Source organism: Oncorhynchus gorbuscha, linkage group LG23 (genome assembly GCF_021184085.1).
Source record: "Oncorhynchus gorbuscha isolate QuinsamMale2020 ecotype Even-year linkage group LG23, OgorEven_v1.0, whole genome shotgun sequence".
Classification (NCBI taxonomy): Eukaryota; Metazoa; Chordata; class Actinopteri; order Salmoniformes; family Salmonidae; genus Oncorhynchus; species Oncorhynchus gorbuscha.
In genome coordinates this window covers 65,507,638-65,522,597 of record NC_060195.1, presented here as the reverse complement: position 1 = coordinate 65,522,597, position 14,960 = coordinate 65,507,638, and the positions used below count along the sequence as shown (strand labels likewise).

Sequence of the window (14,960 nt, the reverse complement as noted above, 5' to 3'; positions counted from 1 at the left end):
TAATGTGACAAATGAATTTAATCCAATAAAATGTCACCAGTACAGAGAATTAACGTCATTAATATAAAACAATTATGTTGAAATAGAAGCTCTTAAAACAGGAATAAAAATAATGGTTCAAAACGAAAACATCCTAGGACAGGGTCTAAAATCATCAACAAGACTTTAGCCAAATCCAACTCATTATGGCAAATCCAGGAATTTTACATGTACAAAAACTTCATTTCCCATAAGTCATTGGGTTGTAGTCCAGGGGACAGGGAATTAGTAAAACTACAATTGCCAGCATACCAGGAGTTTGTGGACAGGCTATTCAGACAGATATGGACAGTAAGTATACGGCAGTGTAGGAATGGTACGGTCCACTAAAGGCATCTAGGTTGTGTCCCAAATAGCACCCGATTTCCAATATAGTGCTATACTTTATTGGGCTCCGGTCAAAAGCATTTCACTATAAAGAGAAAAGGGTGCAATTTGGGGACGTAGCCTAGCAGTGCTCTCTGGGCATTCTGATAGAGGCAGGGTGAGTTCCTCTCAGGACTTCCATGTGTAGGAGTAGTTGTTCAAATGGAGCTGTCTGAGGGGAGACCTCCCCAAGGTAGAGGGCTCCTGGAGCTGCTGGATGGTGCTGGGATGAAGACCACATCCATCCAGCTCTACAGCCTGCTTAGTCTGTGAGAGGGAGAGAGGCAGGGAGGAAGAGAAGGATATAAACAAACAAGTACAAAGGATTTTTTATTGTGATTTAACTTTGAATTGTGGAGATCAAATGATGAGGCTTTATACCAGTCCGTTACAGTGTTGTCATGTGTGTTCGGTACGGTGGTGGGTTTGTGTGTGTGTGACTGACTTGTTCCCTGGTGGTGTGTGTTGAGGACAGCGGTGGGTTTGTGTGTGTGTGACTGACTTGTTCCCTGGTGGTGGTGTGTGTGTTGAGGACAGCGGTGGGTTCGTGTGTATGTGACTGACTTGTTCCCTGGTGGTGGTGTGTGTGTTGAGGACAGCGGTGGGTTTGTGTGTGTGTGACTGACCTGTTCCCTGGTGGTGGTGTGTGTGTTGAGGACAGCGGTGGGTTTGTGTGTGTGTGACTGACCTGTTCCCTGGTGGTGGTGTGTGTGTTGAGGACAGCGGTGGGTTCGTGTGTGTGTGACTGACCTGTTCCCTGGTGGTGGTGTGTGTTGAGGACAGAGGTGGGTTCGTGTGTGTGTGTGTGACTGACCTGTTCCCTGGTGGTGGTGTGCGTGTTGAGGACAGCGGTGGGTTCGTGTGTGTGTGACTGACCTGTTCCCTGGTGGTGGTGTGTGTGTTGAGGACAGCGGTGGGTTCGTGCGTGTGTGACTGACCTGTTCCCTGGTGGTGGTGTGCGTGTTGAGGACAGCGGTGGGTTCGTGTGTGTGTGACTGACCTGTTCCCTGGTGGTGGTGTGTGTGTTGAGGACAGCGGTGGGTTCGTGCGTGTGTGACTGACCTGTTCCCTGGTGGTGGTGTGCGTGTTGAGGACAGCGGTGGGTTCGTGTGTGTAGAGTGCGGTGCTGAAGCCTCCTCTCTGAGCAGGTCGAAGCAGGCTGGTCAAGGCGTGGAGAGAATGAGGCATTATGGGTCCCGTCACCTCTAGACTGCACACATCCTGGTACCCAGCACGCACCTGGGTCTTCACATTCACACTACGCGCCTGACAATTACACACAAGGCAACATGCTTGTAAATTCTGTTAGACACAGCAACGTTTCTTCTGAAACATTCCATTTCTAGTTTTTGTTATTTCCATTCAAAAATTGAAATGTGGGAGGTAAGGCTCCTTAGACGGTTTCAATCTGCAGCAGTGTGCGTCTCACCTTGAGTGAGTGTAGCGTAGCTCCTCTGAAGGCTGTAGGGGCCAGTAGGGTGGGGGGCAGGCCTGCCTGTGATCCAGCCCCTGCCACCAGGCTCTTACAGTTGATGAGGAAATTGATGAGAGTGAAGGTGTGCGTTCCCGACACACAGACTACAGACTCTGGTTTGTGGTCTAAACACACTGAGTTGCGCTCTTTGTGCAGTTTGATGGAGATGTTGTCTGGTTTCTTAATCTTATCCTGAACTCCCATCTCCGTCAGCCAGGAAAACCCACCATCGTCATCATCGTCTTCCTTGTCACTGGCTTCAGACTGTGTCTCCTCCTCCTCTCCATCTGTCTCCTGGTTGTGTGTGGTTGATCCCTGCTCCTTGCTCTTCCTCCTCTCTTCCAGCAGGGGGAGTGTGAACTCAATACCTACAACCACAGGTATTTGACAGAAAATGTTTTACTATCAAGATTAGAATATCCATATATAAATGTTTAATAACAAACTTCTACATGATATATTGTTGAGTGACTTCCTGTATTTATACCAATGCTAAATGTTTATTCTATTAGATTTACTGTTTACTTCTTACTGTTGTCACATTATTGAGAGGGAACCTGCAGGTCAGCGTTTCGTTGGACTGTAAACACCATGTGTGTATCCTGTGCATATGACATAATAAACTTCAAGGATGTACTGTATCTTGTAGCTCACCATCAGCCTTCATGGCCTCCCTAAGCCCCCTGGTGGTTGGGGTGAGTAGTGCAGTGATGTTGCTGTTCCCCGCTAGTCCTGAGGCTCTGAAAAGAGCAGTGAACTGGTAGGAACACACATAGAAATATGGACATAGTCTGGCCTTCAATAGACTGTACAGGGAAGACAGGCTCACTGACCTGGGAGAGAGTGGGAGAGAGAGAGGAGTTGAGTTTAAGATCATTTAAAGCTTTTGAAATAATACACACACACACTCCCCTCTGATGCCCACTCACCATTCACTCATGAGGCTCTGTTGAAGTGCCATGTCCTGGGCCCAGGGGACGTTCTTGCCAGTGAAGCTTCTCTCTGCTCCTATCCGGGGGAACAGAGAGAGCCAGGACAGGGACGGGTGCTGCCAGAACTGCAGACACTGCTGGAACCCACATCGTAGCTCAGCAGATGTCCGAGGGTCCTGGAGGAACACAGAGAAGTGAGTGTGAGAGAGATTGAGTACAATATATTTGTGTTGCTAGTAAAGCTCCTCAGGTACCAGTACTCCTTTGCCTTGGGGTTGCCACTGGTGTGTCTGGGTATAACAGTACCTGTATACTCTGTGGTATAGTGGTGTACTGTCCTCTACAGTGCTGGGTAAGACCCTGGGCCTCCTCTGTAGCTCTGGGCTGTACAGCCCAGGAGAAGGGGAGCAGGGAGGTGAAAAGGAGACGCGTCTTCAGGCTCCAGTCTGCAGGGTACTCCACACACGCAGGGGCTGCTATGGAGGTTACTGCACCAGCCTGGGGACTCTGACCCACACAAGATAAAATGTTGACTCACAAAATACCAAAACAACCCATAACATTAGTCTGTAGCCATGAATAGTTGAATGGGATGGGATAAAAGCCTGCACACCAGCTAGTCCACAGCCTGTCTATAATGTAGATAGCTATAATTGTAACAGGCTTTTGGTAGCTCTCTAAGAATAGAGTTGGAGACATGTCCATAAGGAGTAAGATAATAGAGAAATTAATAGAACTCACCTTCAGCATGGGTGTTCTCTCCTCTTGGAACAAATCCTCATCTTCAAACAGTGAGTCGTCTTCGGACAGAGAAGTTGGTTTCTGTTGTTAGAGAGAAATGAGGGAAAGATCGGAACAAAAACAGCGGTGTGAAGTCACCATGAGGTGCGATGCTTTGACAGATAAAGCTATTTGTCAACTGTGCACAGTAGTTAGCAGGCTAACACTGCATTTAGCTAACTAACGTTACCTCTGTCACGTGCCAGTTGGCTAACTACTGTAGTTTGCTGGACAATAATACACGTCTGCTAGCGTTAGGTACAGTAGCAAGCTAGATTGTACAACAACAATAATAACGTGATAAACAATGTATTAACGTGTGCCACTATCATACCTTGCCGGGCACGTCTTTGCTTAGTTCTTCTGCCTGGAGAAGTCGTTCACTAAATGGCAGCGTTCTTGTTGTTGACTTCTCTCCCTCCACTCCTGCAGAGCCGCCCGGCTTCACAGAATCCGACGAGTCGGCGTCATCATCAGAGTAAATAAAGACTTTCTTCTTCGCTGGGCTGCTGAAGGTGTTCTCGATGCTAGCAAATGGGTTTCTCCGCTTCACTCCCCCTCCAGAGCGACCCTGACCGAACAGGGGTCCTGTGGAGAATGGTCGAACAGCGGATATAGAGGCACTCTCACACGGGCTGGAAATCGCGCCTCGGCCGCCAGAACTGACACCCTCGCTGCGGGCTCTCTTCCTCCGCATCCGCAGGATTTCAGCTGGTCTTTTGAAACTAGGTGAGTAACCAGCTTGTTGTGACATTTTGTACGGATAATGTAAAACAAGGAACAACAAGAAGAAAGCTGTTTAAAATAGTTGTGTGCGTCCGATACCCCTCTGTGTTGTTGTTCCTTGAATTTACTTAAATTACAAAACACATTTAGCGCGCGACGTAAGTGGAACGTCGGAGTCCCGCTAAAATTTCAGGGGAGGAGTTTCAAGTTACGCCGGCGCGCTTCGAGCCAAACAACAATTCAGATGCGTCGGCGTCATCTTCTGGCTAGAATTATAACTGCAAGATCAATTTTGCAATCGCATAAAGCCACTGATTCTCTAAATATGCCGGGAAAACAAATCAATATAATTTATGTTTCTTCAGACATTAATGTTATATCCTATATCTTGTTATGCTTCATTAATTATTACAAAATATATATCCATAAGATATAATGTGTATGTCATTTTCAATACATGTTTTCATTTCTTGATTTTATCATCTGCATTATGTCCGAGCAACAATCAGCGGTCCCCTCGAATCCCTCTCTCCCTCTTGTCAAAGTGATTAATAGTATGTATGTTAATTCCTGTTAGCGATCATTTCTCAGCGTTTATCATTACTGTTGGTGATCAATCACGTTCATAGCTGAACCGAACTCAATGAAACTGTCCGTCAGTCATTCTAACGGTTTTCAAGGATTAGCGAATTTGTCAATTGATTATTTGGGCTGACATTTGGGTGGAAAGACAGTACTTTTGCCGTCTCAAAAGTATCCCAAGGTTAGTAGGAGTAATTGATTGTTGTGGGCCTTGAACTTCAACACACAGACAACAACATATGTTTGTTTCTGTGTTCGGTCCTGCCATGACTAACAGCAAAGCTAACACTTTCCAAGTTATTCCTTGTGATTGAGTATGTCACGCTCATAGGCTGCCAATATCAACGGGGATAAACTAGTTTAATTCGTTCCCCACGTTCCCGATGGCGGTGGGTGTTCTCCTGTTCCCCTCAACAGTACCTCTGGCTTGTAGGCTACGCCTATTGGAAAAACTACCCTATATCAACACGGATTATAATAAAGCGGGTTTGAGGGTTTAGTGCACCTGTAATTGTATACAGGTCTTTTTCACTGACCTGGACATGTGCGAGCATTGTCAAACAAACCAGGGGTGTAATCATTAGTCTAAACAGTTTCAAAACGTTTAGAAAATGTATTTCCGTTGCTTCCGTTTAATAAACGGTTTGCCTCAGAATCGGATGATTGAATACACCCCTGGTTAAACTTCAAACAAAGCAACGGAAAGTATGCGTCCCTGATGATAAAGTTGGGACTAGAATTTAATCACCGATCTACACTTCCTCAAAGGAACATCAACGTGACATGGTAGGCATACGTAGATCAAGTTTGGCCTGTTTCTCATAAGACCACCACAAAGTATGTGGGCCTCATTACGAGACGCTATTCACAACGCTTTCTCATTGAATGTTGATTTATGATAAGGTTCCCCTAACCAAGTTATGAGGAATAGACCTATGTGTCTGTGGATTCTTTGTTACATGTGAAAGTAGATGATTAAATGTGTTTATATGTAGGCCTACTTGCAGTTGCAACACATGAGTTATGGGTTTTAATCCGTTTGAAACCTGCTTGGAACACATAATAAATAGCCAGATGAATTCCTTGGTTTTGGATAAAGAATATCATAGGCTATACTATAGACTGACAGTGAATAGTGGTGTATTATAGCATCATAGACTGTGTTTCTGTGTCTCTCCCACCCCACTGCCCTCTTCTCCTGGAGACTGTGTGGTTTTATGGGCCTTGGCCTGAGTCCTGGAGAAGGATTACAACACAGACCTAACAGCCACGCTCTGTGTACCCACTGTCTGGACAGGTTCGCCTTTATTCAGCTATCTGTGTGTCAGTTTGTGTGTGTGTCTGTGGGTTACTTTGCCCTGAGGGAGGGAGAGGGAGAGAGGGAGAGAGAGAGAGAGAGAGAGAGAGAGAGAGAGAGAGAGAGAGAGAGAGAGAGAGAGAGAGAGAGAGAGAGAGAGAGAGAGAGAGAGAGAGAGAGAGAGAGAGAGAGAGAGAGAGAGGGGTGGGGGGGGGAGGTGCCCATATCAGTGTGTATTTACAGTACATTTCAGAAGTCTTTGTGAGTGTCTGTCTACGCGCCCATATCAGTGTGTATTTTAGTGAAGGTTGCGTTTGACTTTCTGGAAACGTAGAGTGGCAGAGAGGGCAGGCCAGTGCTTGTCTGGTTGCCTGTGTAAATTCTTCCTGGGTCAGGAATAGCATAAGGCTGTGTGTGTGTGCTTAGGAGGGGGGCGAATGTTGGCACAGATTCCAGTGCCAACAAGTCCCTTTCCCTTCAGCCCAATACGAGAGAGGGAAAGGGAGAGATTGAGACAGATTGTGCGAGAGAGATTTAGAGAAAATACAAAAAGACTGGTTTATTTTCCTTACAACAATATTTATATTCATAAAGTAAAACAAAATGTGAGAAAAGGCATATTTGATGTTGCTGTGACATACCTGTGTGGGAGGCAATGATGTCATCAAACATGGACAATGTCGTCATTTACATTTAAAGACTATTTACAACTATGAGGTGAACCATGTGGCAATGTAGGCCTTATCTGTTCCTTCACACACACACACACACACACACACACACACACACACACACACACACACACACACACACACACACACACACACACACACACACACACACACACACACACACACACACACACACACACACACCGTACAACCAAAAATGTATTGTAAGATAATAAATTAAGGAATCATAAAGCAAATCACCTGTTACACTTTGGTGTGACAGTACAATGTCCATAAGCACTGAACTGGGTACAGCATTCCCTGTAAATTCCTACCCTTAACCATTGTGAATCGAATAACAGTGCTGATTGTAGATCAGTGCAGACAATATCACGGCCATAAACCAATACAAACATGACAGAACAGACACAGATCTTGGCTGGCCATCATTTACATTAACAGCACTCTCTCCATTTTGAACAAGGGGAGAGTGGGATAAGGGAGGAGAGGGGAAGGAGGTACAAGGGGAGGTGGGATAAGGGAGGAGGTACAAGGGGAGGTGGGATAAGGGAGGAGAGGGGGAGGAGGTACAAGGGGAGGTGGGATAAGGGAGGAGGTACAAGGGGAGGAGGTACAAGGGGAGGTGGGATAAGGGAGTAGAGGGGAAGGAGGTACAAGGGGAGGTGGGATAAGGGAGGAGAGGGGGAGGAGGTACAAGGAGGGGTGGGATAAGGGAGGAGAGGGGGAGGAGGTACAAGGGGAGGTGGAATAAGGGAGGAGAGGGGGATGAGGTACAAGGGGTGGTGGGATAGGAAGGGAGTGCCTGTGGCACACATAAAAATCACCCATTGTATTTTTGGCCACGAGTAATTCATAATACCGACAACAATCATAACCATGGCAAACAATCCTTTTATAAAACAAAGCTGAATTATTTTCAGTTCAGTGCTGCTGCATGCTCCTCGGTGTAAAATGGCACCCAGTTTCTGTTCCCTCCTCAATTTGTTCCTTGATCATTCTAATGATCCAATAGGAACGCTCCGTGAAAGCCCCTTCTCCACTCCAATTAGCCAGCAAGTCCGTCAATAATTTGTCAACCCCGCTGCCGTGCTCAATATGGCCGCCATACAGCCTCGGGTACCATATTGGTAGGGGAGCTACTGTGACTTCCCTCCGCTTCCACCCCCACCCCTTCGCTCTGATTTGGCAGAGACGGGTGCAGGAGGGAGGAGCCTGTGGATGCGTTGGTGCAGGGAGGGAATATCCTCGGAGGAGACCGCTCCCCGCCTCCCCCCGCCATCATGGAGAATTGGTAGGACCCAGCGGCCGTGCTATAATACAGGTGATAGGGAGAGGAACCGGCCTGGAACGGTCCACTTTGGCCCTGGGGGGCGTTTGTGGGGTAGGGCGGGGGGAGATAGGTGTGGTAACGCCCAGCAGGGGTGGTCGCCATAGTCAGTCCAATGGCGCCGTTGGATACAGGGTTAGGGGTGTATGTGAAGGCCCCAGTAGGGTAGTGCATGCGCGGGTCAGGGTAGCGGCTGTCAGGGAGCGAGGTCAGGGAGGAGAACGGGCGATCCAGGGACATACGGGGGTCGCTGAAGGCTGTGAGGTCAGGGCCTGTAGGGGGAGAGGTCAGGGGTTAGAGTGGAAGCAGGAAGTGAATGAGTGCGATCGATGACTGTAAGAGAACACTACGGGCAGTCGGCAGTGGGTGAATGAGTGTTTGTGTGTTACCTGAGAGGCGGCTGGACAGGTCACTGAGGGAGGAGCGGCTGGGTGATATGGGCGTAGTTGAGTGGACGGTGGGCGTGGTTATCTGACCCAGGTAGGGGTAGGACTGCTCATAGGACCACGACGGAGATGTCTGCATCTGCCTAGAGTCTGAGAGATTAGAATAGAACAGATACTTTATTCATTCATTTCATTAGAATGGAAATATATATTCTGCCTATCCCACCACCCACAGACACACACGTTGCCTATCCCACCACACACACACACACACACACACACACACACACACACACACACACACACACACACACACACACACACACACACACACACACACACACACACACACACACACACACACACACACACACACACACACACACACCGGAGGTTGTTTCACTCCAGCATCTGCTTGACAGGTAGCAACTGAAACATTACATATGTCTATACTGGATGTGATTGAGGAGAGATGTGAGGGAAGTAGTTTTATGTGAGTGTGTAAAACTCTCATATATATATATATGCCATTTAGCAGACGCTTTTATCAAAAGCGACTTACAGTCATGTGTGCATACATTCTACGTATGGGTGGTCCCGGGGATCGAACCCATATATATATACATACCCTATATATATATATATATATATATATATATATATATATATATATATATATATATATATAAAATATACTTTACTCACTACCTTATATAAAACTCTCAACACTTTCACTCACTACACCTTCACTCACTACACTTTCACTCACTATACTTTCACTCACTACACTTTCACCCACTACACTTTCACTCACAACACTTTCACCCACTACACTTTCACTCACAACACTTTCACTCACTATACTTTCACTCACTACACTTTCACTCACTACACTTTCACTCACTACACTTTCACTCACAACACTTTCACTCACTACACTTTTCACACCACTACACTTTCACTCACTATACTTTCACTCACAACACTTTCACTCACTACACTTTCACTCACAACACCTTCACTCACTACACTTTCACTCACTACACTTTCACTCACTACACTTTCACTCACAACACTTTCACTCACAACACCTTCACTCACTACACTTTCACTCACAACACTTTCACTCACTACACATTCACTCACTACTCCTTCACTCACTACACCTTTACTCATTACACCTTTATTCACTACAGCTTTACTCACTACAGCTTTACTCACTACACATTCACTCACTACACTTTCACTCACTACACCTTTACTCAATACATTACTCACTACACCTTTACTCACTACACTTTCACTCACTACACTTTCACTCACTACACCTTCACTCACTACACTTTCCCTCACTACACTTTCACTCACTACACCTTTACTCATTACACCTTCACTCATTACACCTTTACTCACTACACCTTTACTCACTACATCACTCACTACACTTTCACTCACTACATCACTCACTACACCTTTACCCACTACATTACTCACTACACTTTCACTCACTACACCTTTACTCACTACATCACTCACTACACCTTTACCCACTACATCACTCACTACACTTTCACTCACTACACCTTTACTCACTACATCACTCACTGCACCTTTACCCACTACACCTTTACCCACTACATCACTCACTACACTTTCACTCACTACACTTTTACTCACTACACCTTTCACTCACTACACTTTTACCCACTACACCTTTACCCACTACACCACTCACTACACCGTTACTCATTACACTGTTACCCACTACATCACCCACTACATCACCCACTACACCTTTACCCACTACATCACTCATTACACCTTTACTCACTACACTTTCACTCACTACACTTTTACTCACTACACCTTCACTCACTACACTTTCACTCACAACACCTTCACTCACTACACTTTCACCTACAACACCTTCACTCACTACACTTTCACTCACTACACCTTCACTCATTACACCTTCACTCACTACACCTTCACTCACTACACCTTCACTCACTACACCTTCACTCATTACACCTTCACTCACTACACCTTTACTCATTACACCTTTACTCATTACACCTTTATTCAATACAGCTTTACTCACTACAGCTTTACTCACTACACATTCACTCACTACTCTTTCACTCACTACACCTTCACTCACTACACCTTCACTCATTACACCTTCACTCACTACACCTTTACTCATTACACCTTTACTCATTACACCTTCACTCACTACACCTTTACTCATTACACCTTTACTCACTACACCTTTACTCACTACATCTTCACTCATTACACCTTCACTCACTACACCTTTACTCATTACACCTTTACTCATTACACCTTCACTCACTACACCTTTACTCATTACACCTTTACTCACTACACCTTTACTCACTACATCTTCACTCATTACACCTTCACTCACTACACCTTTACTCATTACACCTTTACCCACTACACCTTTACCCACTACATCACTCACTACACTTTCCCTCACTACACTTTCCCTCACTACACCTTCACTCATTACACCTTTACTCATTACACCTTTACTCACTACATTTTTACCCACTACACCAGGGGTGTCAAAGTCAAATGGACGGAGGGCCAAATAAAAAATTTAGCTACAAGCCGAGGGCCGGACTGTTCGAATGTTCATTGAAATTTTTTTAAATGACGCATATAGTCTAGTGAACCTTATTGAACCTACTGAAAACCTAACAAATATATTCCAATATGATCAGATAAATAAAGCAATATTTTCTTATGGCTCTGTCAGTAATCTTTAATTTTCAACAGACACAAAAGACAAATTTCCTTTATATAAAAATCCCCATAACATGAACATTAAATGAAAGAAACCGGTATTCAAGGCACCATCAGTAGCCTATATTTTCTATTTTAGCAAAAGTGGGCTAAATTTACTTCAAAGAAAAAAACAATAATAGCAATTTTCTATCATCCACTCAACTGAAATATTTTAAAAATATAATTGGATTGAAATACAATAAAATAAAGTGCAAAAATCTATTAATCAAAAACAACACTTTGTTTAAGGAGAAGTAACATGCAGTGAAAACAAATATTAAACTTTAACTTTTAAACTTGAACTGAGTAAAAACTCTAAATATGTGATTGCACAGTAATGTTCACTTGTTTGAGGTTGAGGGTGATACTTGGTGGTGTCCCATCTTTTCCACAAGTTCATCAATGTTCGGGGTAAGGCTCTGAGCTGAGGAAATCCTCAGAATTGAGTGGAGGTGTTCAGCAGTAAGTCGACTTCTGTGTGATGTTTTGTTCAAGTTCATCAAAGAAAACAGTTGTTCACACAGGTATGTGCTGCCAAACATAGACAACGTTTGAGCAGCCTGGATGCGCAGCTGGGGCATTGTGTCGGGAGGAAACGGGCGAACTCCGCAGCACCCACTGCCGCATATTTTGCCCTCAGTGCATCATTGCATTGGAGGTCAATCAACTCCATTTGGAGGTTTGGTGGTGAGCTTTCCACGTCAACAGCAAATGGGTTACCGAGCAGTTCCAACCTGCTTTTTTGTGCTTCAAAGTCAGCAAATCGGCGTCGAAAGTCAGCGGCAAGCATACCTATTTTATCAGCCAACTGTGCGCTCGGGAACGCACTGGTAGAGAGCTTCTCTTTCATGGTCTGGCAGCTGGGAAAGTGGCTCAAATTTTCTTTCCGCATCTGCGTCTCCCACAGAGTCAGTTTGGTTTTAAATGCCTTCACTGTACTGTACATATCAGAGATGACACGATCCCGACCCTGCAGCTGCAAGTTCATTGCATTCAGATGACTCGTAATGTCACACAGAAAAGCCATTTCACACAGAAACATTTCGTCTCGGAGTTGTGTTGTGTCTTTCCCTTTGCTGTCCAAGAACAGACAAATCTCCTCACGAAGCTCGAAACATCTTTGAAGCACCTTTCCCTGGCTTAGCCATCGCACCTCTGTGTGATAAGGCAAATCACCATGCTCCGTTTCTAACTCCGTCAGAAATGCCTTGAACTGGCGGTGATTCAAACCTTTGGCTCTGATAAAGTTAACTGTGCGCGTGATGATGCTCATTACATGCTCCATTTTCAAGGCTTTACCGCACAACGCTTCCTGGTGTATGATACAATGATAAGCTGTCAGCTCACCTGTCGCGTTTTCCTCTTGCATCTTTTCCCGTATCTTCGGCACCAGTCCGCTCCTGTGTCCACACATCGCAGGTGCTCCGTCGGTTGTCAAACCCACGAGTTTTTCCCAAGGCAGCTCCATCTCATTTACACATCTTGACACCTCTTCATACAAATCATGCCCCATAGTTGTGCCATGCATAGGACGTAAAGCCAAAAACTCCTCTGTCACGCTTAGGCTGGAGTCCACTCCGCGGATGAAAATTGACAACTGGGCAATGTCAGAAATGTCGGTGCTCTCATCCACAGCCAAGGAATATGCAATGAAATCTTTTCCCTTTTTCACAAGCTGCTCTTTTAGATTGATGGACAACTGGTCTACTCTCTCGGCAATGGTGTTTCTGCTCAGACTCACATTTAAAAAGAGTTGCCTTTTTTCTGGGCAAACTTCGTCACAAACTTTAATCATGCAGTTTTTGATGAAATCCCCCTCCGTAAATGGCCGGGCTGATTTAGCGATCTCTTCTGCCAAAATAAAACTGGCCTTGACAGCAGCCTGGCCTTGTGATTTGGCTTTTTGAACAGAGCCTGTCGAGATTTGAGGCCTCGTTTTAATTCCTCTGCCTTTTGTAGCCTTTGTTCCATGTCCATATTCTTGTTTTTGTCCTCGTGTTTCGTTTCATAATGTCGTCTCAGATTATACTCTTTCAGTACCGCCACACTTTCTCCACACAGAAGACACACAGGTTTTCCAGCTACCTCCGTGAACAAATACTCCGACTCCCACCTTGTTTGAAACCCCCGGTTCTCAGTGTCCACCTTCCGTTTTGCCATTTTTGATGGGTATCTGAAAGTTAATTTTACTGTGATGCTGACAACTGCTGTGCCAATAAATATTGAAATGAAGCAGCCTACTGCTCGGTGCGTCACCGTTGCATTGTGGGAAATGTAGTATTGGTGCGTGTAAAAGATCTGCGGGCTGCCGGCTTGCTGCGGTCTGCGGGCCGGTTCTAATAACAAATCAAGATCATCCAAGGGGCCGTAAAAAACCTTCTCGCGGGCCGGATGTGGCCCGCGGGCCTTGACTCTGACATATGTGCACTACACCTTCACTCACTACATCTTTACCCACTACATCACTCATTACACCTTCACTCACTACACCTTTACTCACTACATCTTTACTCACTACATCACTCACTATACATTCACTCACTACTTCAGCTTTACTCACTACACTTTTACCCACTACACCTTTACCCACTACACCACTCACTAAACCGTTACTCATTACACCTTTACCCACTACACTTTCACTCACTACACTTTCACTCACTACATCTTTACCCACTACATCACTCATTACACCTTTACTCACTACACTTTCACTCACTACATCACTCATTACACCTTCACTCACTACACCTTTACCCACTACATCACTCATTACACCTTCACTCACTACATCTTTACCCACTACATCACTCATTACACCTTTACTCACTACACTTTCACTCACTACATCACTCATTACACCTTTACCCACTACATCACTCATTACACCTTCACTCACTACATCTTTACCCACTACATCACTCATTACACCTTTACTCACTACATCTTTACCCACTACATCACTCATTACACCTTTACTCACTACACTTTCACTCACTACATCACTCATTACACCTTCACTCACTACACCTTTACCCACTACATCACTCATTACACCTTTACTCACTACACTTTCACTCACTACACTTTCACTCACTACATCTTTACCCACTACATCACTCATTACACCTTCACTCACTACATCTTTACCCACTACATCACTCATTACACCTTTACTCACTACATCTTTACCCACTACATCACTCATTACACCTTTACTCACTACACTTTCACTCACTACATCACTCATTACACCTTCACTCACTACACCTTTACCCACTACATCACTCATTACACCTTTACTCACTACACTTTCACTCACTACACTTTCACTCACTACATCTTTACCCACTACATCACTCATTACACCTTTACTCACTACACTTTCACTCACTACACTTTCACTCACTACACCTTCACTCACTACATCACTCATTACACCTTCACTCACTACACCTTTACTCACTACATCACTCAATACACCTTTACCCACTACATCACTCACCCCACCTTTACTCACTACACCTTTACTCACTTTATCACTC

The 14,960-nt window shown here is 45.0% G+C and overlaps 2 protein-coding genes across 6 annotated transcripts in view; both read right to left on the bottom strand.

The window, feature by feature from the left end:
- On the bottom strand, positions 1–4,510 carry LOC124011132 (protein downstream neighbor of son homolog). Its single transcript, XM_046324193.1, has 8 exons — positions 3,926–4,510; positions 3,553–3,633; positions 3,118–3,318; positions 2,809–2,987; positions 2,534–2,712; positions 1,835–2,247; positions 1,468–1,671; positions 1–672 (listed from the first exon to the last, which is right to left on the bottom strand). The coding sequence occupies exons 1-8, from the start codon at positions 4,343–4,345 to the stop codon at positions 535–537; spliced, it is 1,815 nt and encodes a 604-aa protein (XP_046180149.1). The 5' UTR covers positions 4,346–4,510; the 3' UTR covers positions 1–534.
- A 3,048-nt stretch (positions 4,511–7,558) lies between these two features.
- The window catches only part of LOC124011043 (runt-related transcription factor 1-like), a 72,954-nt gene continuing 65,552 nt past the window's right edge, over positions 7,559–14,960 (bottom strand). For all 5 annotated transcript variants that reach the window (XM_046323994.1, XM_046323993.1, XM_046323995.1 and 2 more), the window contains 2 exons: positions 8,605–8,751; positions 7,559–8,487 (listed from right to left, as the gene is read on the bottom strand). In XM_046323994.1, the coding sequence (XP_046179950.1) occupies positions 7,979–8,487; positions 8,605–8,751 (656 nt within the window). In that variant the 3' untranslated portion in view covers positions 7,559–7,978. The remainder of the gene's footprint in view (positions 8,488–8,604; positions 8,752–14,960) is intronic.

Coding starts and splice junctions, on each gene's coding strand:
- LOC124011132 (XM_046324193.1), bottom strand. CDS start 4,345: ATGTCACAACAAGCTGGTTACTCACCTAGTTTCAAAAGACCAGCTGAA. Junction 3,319..3,552: donor AGAGAACACCCATGCTGAAG/GTGAGTTCTATT, acceptor TGTGTGGGTCAG/AGTCCCCAGGCTGGTGCAGT. Junction 2,988..3,117: donor CTATACCACAGAGTATACAG/GTACTGTTATAC, acceptor GTGTTCCTCCAG/GACCCTCGGACATCTGCTGA.